Genomic DNA, 7,097 nt, shown 5'->3' with positions numbered 1-7,097 from the left:
TCCATTTTCAATCTCCATCAGCAATGGAAACAGCACATGACTCTGTGTAATAAGAAGTAGTTAAAATAATTAACACAGTAATGTGAAACTCTTGACTTTGCTCCTTGCAGGGTGAGAAGTAAATGACAAAATTCCAAATGCATTTCTCTCACCCATCCTGTCCCCCTTTTGATTTGATGGAAGGGGTCGGTCCCTGCTGTGGCTCAATGTGGTGACCTTTTTGTGGACTGCAGCTTTATGATGCATGTAAAAAACTGAGAGAAGGAGTGGTCCTGATCCAAGATGAGCTGAAAGGGCTCAGCAACTGGCCCAGTCTGAGATTTCACACACCTGCCAGGCTCCGTCTCTGACAACTTAGTTAGGAAAGGCATTTTAAGCTCATTTAAACCCACTGGTTTTAAAGAGCTGCTCTTTGTTATTGACAATCTATTAAGTGCTGTAGTTATCCATAGAGTACTGGTTTTTAAGGAGATGTTTCTTTTTTTTTCTTCCTTTTTTTAAATCAAGGCATGCACAGCACTCGGTCTCCTCACATTAGAGAAGGTCATATCTAATAATAAAGAAATATATTTTTATTGTTGAGCCTGAATTGACTGATAAGTCAAGCTGTTGTCAGTGTGGACCAGCTGTAAATGGCTACTTGTCACCATCTTAGGGGAGGGTTGTATAAAAGTCCCTTGGGTTTGCCAGCACTTTGATGTATAACTCAACCACAAGTGCAGTGAGTTTAAAAGTGCAAGTCTTGGCTCGTGAGTCAGCACTCCCTCCCAGATGGTATAAGAAGTGTTTGCTTGGAGAACAGCGATGAGACAAAGCCTGCACAGCTCTGGGAGTGTTGGTAGCTGTCACTAAAAGGAAAGGCTGCAACGAGGCTGGGGCAACACTCTGGGAATGGTCTGATGTCTGATGTTGAAGTTTAAGAAGCCTCGGCTGCTCCAGGTTAGATTTAAACTGCTTCTAGAATATATTATTTTATAATTTTTTGGACTTTGGAGTGTGTTTTTGGAAGCTATATGTCCATTTTTTAAAATTGGACATATTGGTGAATAAGTGTTGCTTATGTTTAGGGTTTAAATTGTGAGATTTTGTTTCACTTTACTGATAAAATTCAATTCCTGAAGCTTTGTTGTATTGCAGCCAGTCATTCCAGTGGTTGTTTTAAGGGAAATTCACATTTTAATTATTTCTTCTCATTACATTTTATGCTGCTGACAAGGTCAGACACTTCAAGAAACAATACAAGAACATTTCCATATGAATGTGTTTCTTTACTGTTCGAGCGTTTTTCACACTTCATTGTCATTGGTTTTGTTTTATACTGCTTTTTGCATAAAATTCTGTAAATACTTTGGACTCTATCAAAACTTTGGTCTGCATATTTTTTTCTCTATCTTGTGCATCATATCACTCTCAGTTGCCTTTGTGAACTTGGAAATGGCATTATTATGAACAATTTTTTTCAGTCAAGAAAAAAAAAAGTCATAATTGTGCACAAAAATAAGTTTGACTTATAATCAACGAGAGCAGATTACATGTCATCATGAGCACATTTTTAAAATTTTTGTCATATCAAAAGACAGAAGTCCATCCATCCATCCATCCATTTTCTGAACACCCTTGTCCCTCAGTGGGGTCGGGAGGGGTGCTGGTTCCTATCTCCAGCTAACGAAAGACAGAAGTCATTTCTTTTATATAGTTACAATGAAGAATGTCCATCTGTTATTAGTTGCTTTTTTTCTTGGGATCAGAAGGTTAGAATCATTGCCAACTGAACTGTGAAACATTTGGTGACCCTTAATTTAAGCTCGCTTGTAGTTGTACCTCAGCCTTTCATGTAGAGGAGTGCTGCAAAATGAATGATTTAGCACTCAAGGGAAAACAGAATGCTTAGAAGGCTGCACTTGTTTCATGCTTTTAACTTATCTTATTTATTACAGTTTTAATTTAGAGACCTAATGAGATGGACAGGGTTTGTACGTTTTCTGTTTATTCTAAGAAAGTTTGCAGCCTTTTCACTGAAAGATTATACTTGTGTGTACAAAAAATGTATAATCATTTTGCACTTTACTTAGGCTTGTTTTTCTTCTTCTTTCTTCAATCTAGGACACATTGGAAGACATCCTTTTGAACCAGAAAACTTCCCGACCGAGGACCTAAATCAGCCATGGTTCCTGCATAACTGGTTATGAAAATCTGCACTCCAAGTCTGAAACGGTTTGTATTTACACTTTGCTCATTTTTTTTTTTTTTTTTTTTTTTTTTTTATATAAAGGATCCTCTGATCATGTAGTGACATTGTGTTTGTCTCTCTTCAGGCAGGGCATAAGATGTTTGTGGAGTCAGCTGTCCGATGGTGGGTGTGGAGCATCCTGCTTCAGTTTGGTCTGGGTGTATCTGCAGGAGGCTGCCCTTCACGATGTACGTGCAGACCTGAGGCAAGAGAAGCTGTCTGCTCTGGGAAATATTTGACTTCTGTGCCAGAGGGTGTTTCCAACGACGCCAGACGTTTGGATTTATCCCGCAATAGGATTAAAACTGTGGGACGTCGTCAGTTCTCTGGCCTCCTGCAACTTCAGGAGTTGGACCTCAGTGATAATGTAATCTCCATGATTGAAGTAGAGGCTTTTTTGGGCCTCAGGAATCTTAGGACACTTCGAATTAAAAACAACCGTCTCAAGATCCTCCCAGTGGGAGTGTTTTCTGGCTTGTCGAGTCTGCGCTATGTGGACTTGAGTCAGAATGAGATTCTTGTTTTTCTGGACTATACATTCAAAGAAATGGTCAACCTGCAATGGCTGGAAACTGGGGAGAATGACCTTGTCTTCATCTCACAAAGAGCTTTCTTTGGTCTGCAGAATCTGCAAGAGCTCAACTTAGACCGGAGCAACCTGACCTCCATTCCCACCGAAGCCTTGTCCCAACTCCAGAGCCTGGTCCAACTTCGCATGATACGCCTAACTATTTCTGCACTACCCAACAATGCTTTTCGACGACTCCACCGTTTGCGAAGTCTCGTGATCTCGAACTGGCCAACATTAGACTCAATTGCCACCAACAGTCTAATTGGTCTTAATTTGACCTCACTTGTCATCAGTAGCTGCAACCTAAGCTCAATTCCTTATGCAGCCCTTCGTCATCTAGTGTACCTACGCTTTCTAGACTTGTCCTACAACCCTATCACTGTCATTCAAGGTAACCTGCTGGGGGATCTACTGAGACTCCAGGAGTTGCATCTTGCCGGGTCAAGTCTGCTACAAATAGAGCCAGGAGCCTTCAGGGGTCTGTCCTTCTTTCGCATGCTTAATGTGACATCAAATCAGCTCACTACTTTGGAGGAGAGTGCTTTCCATTCAGTGGGGAACCTTCAGGTGTTGCGGTTGGACGGGAATCCCCTTGCATGCGATTGTCGGCTTCTGTGGGTGGTCCGTCGCAGGCTGCGCTTGAACTTTGATGGACATCAGCCCACTTGCTCTTCTCCTGATACGGTGAAACATCGAGAATTCAGAGAGTTCTCAGAAAAAGAACTCCCAAAGCTGTTCACCTGTCGCCCTGCTCGTGTCTTGGACCGCAGGCCGCAGGAGGCAAGAGTGGAAGAGGGTACCACCGTTCTGTTTTCCTGCAAGGTCGATGGGGACCCATTACCAGTTATCACCTGGATTTCCTCCCAGAAGACTGTGATCTCTACTTCGGGAAGAATCAGAGTTTTACAGAATGGTACTCTGGAGGTGAGATTTGCTCAGGTTCAGGACAGTGGTGCATACCAGTGCCTGGCAGGCAATGCAGCGGGCAATGACAGCCTGACTGTGGGTCTATATGTGAAGGGGCTTCCACGTAACAGATCCATCCCTTTGTTCACAGAAGAAGGTTGGGTTGAGCCTTCAACTGCCCAAGCTGCCAACTCCTCAGCTCAAATGGCCAAGCCATATCCCTTTGACGCAAAGACCCTGATAATTGCCACTACCATGGGATTTCTGTCATTCCTCAGTTCTGTGGCCATCTGTTTTGTCTTCATGTTTTTCTGGAGTCAGAGCAAAGGTCAGATCAAGCACACAGCAACTATTGACTTTGTTCCTCGTTCTTCTGTTGGTGGAGGAGGAGGGGATGGAGGTGATGGGGGCAGGTTTACTATGAAACTTATTTAAAGAGATATAAGGTGATGAGACTAGTCTCTGAATGAAGTACTTCCACTATATGGCTCAAAGACAGCAACCAGAGTTGAAATGGCCCTTAAGAAAGCAGTTAGGGTATATTTTCGATCATGCTAGTCCCTCTGTGAGTTTTAGAGCTGAAAATTATATCAGTGGCTTCTTTTCTGTGTCATTTGAGGAAATAAAATTCATTTGCTCTGCATTTCTTTTAACACATCATACTTTTAATCAGCATGTGCTTACTACAGCTTTTTTTTATTATAAAAAACAACATTTAACCATTATCATAGGTTTAACTCCTCTTTTCTTCAGCTGTGATAAATTTGAAACATCTACTGCTTTAAAAATATAAACCAGACCTGATACTGTTTAATTATACTTATCTTCACATGCCAGAACTTACTTATCAATTATACACTGGCTTTTATTCTAAAAAAAAAAAAATAATAATAATAGTATATATATATATATATATATATATATATATATATATATATATATATATATATATATATATATATATATAAAGCTTTTATATCCAACTATGGTGTATAGATCAACAAAAGAATTTCTTCTTTTAAACCAAACTTTTTTGTGATTTTAGGGATTTGTTTTACTTATAAGGTTGCAGAAAAAAAAATATCCAGCTATATATTTTTTTCTTTATAGCACTTATATTAAATCATGATGAAGGAGTGTCAAACCACTGATAGCAAGCCATAATGTACATAGGGAATGTATCCTTCCTGTTTCAGATTTTAGACTCTTTTTTTTTTAAATCTGCCTTTCCTTTTGTTGCATAAATTCACCTTATTACAATATTAGGGGACTGTTTATTCTATCACAGCATGCTAACATTTCTCTTTTTTATATTTATGGAATTTTTTTAAATAATGTAACTACACAAAACAGAGAAATATGTGCCTCAGCAACATTCTCACCATCGACAGAGAGAATGCTCACCTGAACAATATTGTCTTGTTGTTATTTAGGTCAGGGCAACGTGTGTCCTCTGCTTATTGCATCATTTTATCTAGTTTTGGGGATTAGTGTTGTTCAAGTATGCTACTATTGGTGCATGTGTGCTTAATTTAGTTGATGCACAATGTTATATACAAAAACAGTGCTTAACCACACCGGGAAAAAAGATTTTAATCTAACACACATGCACTAAAAAATGTTTAGTTACTGTAAATTACCTTTTTTTTCAGCCTGTTATTAAATGCTGATTTCAATCTTCAATGTCTGTGTCAAATGCTTTTAATTTTTATAAAGAAATTTTCCAGATGGTTTTGAAACTAAAAGAAGTTTAATCAGAGTTGGAATTGTTGAGAATTAGCCAAAATGGCACATTTTCTTGCATAACGGAGAAGCGTTATCCTCTCCATATGATTCCACTCTGACAAATATGTTTAAGTTTGATAAAGCAAAATGTTTATGTTGTCCTTTTGCAACATTAAACCACAAAACCACCCTACAAGAATGTGACTTCTTTCTTTTTTTTCCAAAAAGATGAAGGATTATGTGTACACAGTAATACTGTATTTGCTGCTCGTTCTCTCCTGGCACCACGTGTGTTCCAACTGAAATACCATTAATCTCTTTGGACATTTACCGACATTTTCTGCCTCTTTTGCTCCAAGTGCTTAAATGCTGACTCTGAAATAAAAACACAATATGGGAAAAAGTAGTGGAAAATAATCACTAAGGTAGGAGCCACCCATGTTTGCAGGGTTAAGAGACTTTCCGTGCAGCAAATAATTTTGTTCGTCTCATGCAGTCGCCCAGAATAACCCAGAAAAAGGGAGGAAAAAAAAAAAGATAATCACGTGTATGAGCGGAGATTTAAACCCTTTAGGATTACCTCTCCCTGTCTCAATCTGTTATATAGGTCTGTCTGGCGGGTGCTATCCTTCGGCCTAGCTTGGCCTGTAATATTATCTATTTTATTTGCTCCCATTGGACAGAAAGCCAAAGAAGTAGATTAAAGAGGTGTTCATAAACCACATCCCAACACTTAAACAGACATGAACACCCCCCAGGAATATTATGGTCTCTATGCATCTGCTGTAGGATGAATATTCTTTTAGAAATAAAATGTATTTATGATATTTATACTCAAAACCTTTAGCTGGAACATTAGTAATCAGTTGAAGCAAATTAAAATATATATATTTGTGATATAAAGTCATAGATGAGCCAAATATTCACAAACACAGCAAACCAGGGCTGATGTTAAATCAGTCCAATATTTTTCCTGTTTCAGGACAGTAAAAATGTTCTGAATTATTATTTTTTTGCTAAACATCAGAAGTACAAGTGATAATTGTTTTCTTTCTTCAAATTCAAAATACATGAATACATGAGAGAAGCTCAAAAAGGTGACAGTTTAGAAGTGCAGTAAACTTTGGCTGTTTGAGAATTCAGAAACAAATAGTCTGCTACGTAAATAGCCTTGTACTTCTATTCAAATTCATTATTCAAACTATAAAATGTGATATTTTGTTATATAACTTCACATTGTCTTCATCAGGCTTGACAGCTCTGGAGTCCGTTGAATGTTCAGCCTTGAGTTTAGTTATTTTTAGATTTTCCTCCAAGTCTGATGCAACCTAGCTGTAAAACTGTGAGAGAAATATATATTTTAAACAGGCCATGTAAAGAAATCACCAGAGATTTGGCTTTAATCATACTGAGTGCTTTCAACGTTATTCAATTTTCATAGACAGTTTTGGCTTAAAATGCGAGATGTAAGACAGCAACAGTCTTATTCTGTTGCTTACTTTGCATGATGTGCTGAGAGCTTAATGAGATGATCACAATTATGCAGACTACTTTGAGTACATTTTGGTTGTCTTTCTTCATCTGCCATGTTTATGTAATAAGACTAATAAATACTGTAAGTATTGCAATTATTATCTTCTCTTTTTGCCTATACCAGTCTGATCC

General features: G+C 38.3%; 1 protein-coding gene across 3 annotated transcripts; it reads left to right on the top strand.

The window, feature by feature from the left end:
- The first annotated feature begins 485 nt into the window (after nucleotides 1-485).
- On the top strand, nucleotides 486-4,416 carry lingo4b (leucine rich repeat and Ig domain containing 4b). Of its 3 annotated transcripts, none has more exons than XM_015025667.1 (4): nucleotides 486-939; nucleotides 1,142-1,216; nucleotides 2,104-2,214; nucleotides 2,316-4,416. In XM_015025667.1, exon 4 carries the CDS (start codon nucleotides 2,328-2,330, stop codon nucleotides 4,140-4,142), a length of 1,815 nt encoding a protein of 604 aa, XP_014881153.1. In that variant the 5' UTR covers nucleotides 486-939; nucleotides 1,142-1,216; nucleotides 2,104-2,214; nucleotides 2,316-2,327; the 3' UTR covers nucleotides 4,143-4,416. The 3 variants fall into 3 exon arrangements, with proteins under 3 accessions (XP_014881153.1, XP_014881152.1, XP_014881151.1); XM_015025666.1 differs by having other exon boundaries at nucleotides 1,138-1,216; XM_015025665.1 differs by lacking the exon at nucleotides 1,142-1,216.
- Nucleotides 4,417-7,097: the final 2,681 nt, after the last annotated feature.

This window comes from Poecilia latipinna, unplaced genomic scaffold (assembly GCF_001443285.1).
Source record: "Poecilia latipinna isolate Pla-1442-1.1 unplaced genomic scaffold, P_latipinna-1.0 Scaffold4249, whole genome shotgun sequence".
Classification (NCBI taxonomy): Eukaryota; Metazoa; Chordata; class Actinopteri; order Cyprinodontiformes; family Poeciliidae; genus Poecilia; species Poecilia latipinna.
Note: the sequence above shows the minus strand (reverse complement) of the source record. Positions and strands in the feature narration are given on the sequence as shown.

What these genes read in the sequence shown, in the direction of transcription:
- lingo4b (XM_015025665.1), top strand. Translation starts at nt 2,328, where the DNA reads ATGTTTGTGGAGTCAGCTGTCCGATGGTGGGTGTGGAGCATCCTGCTT.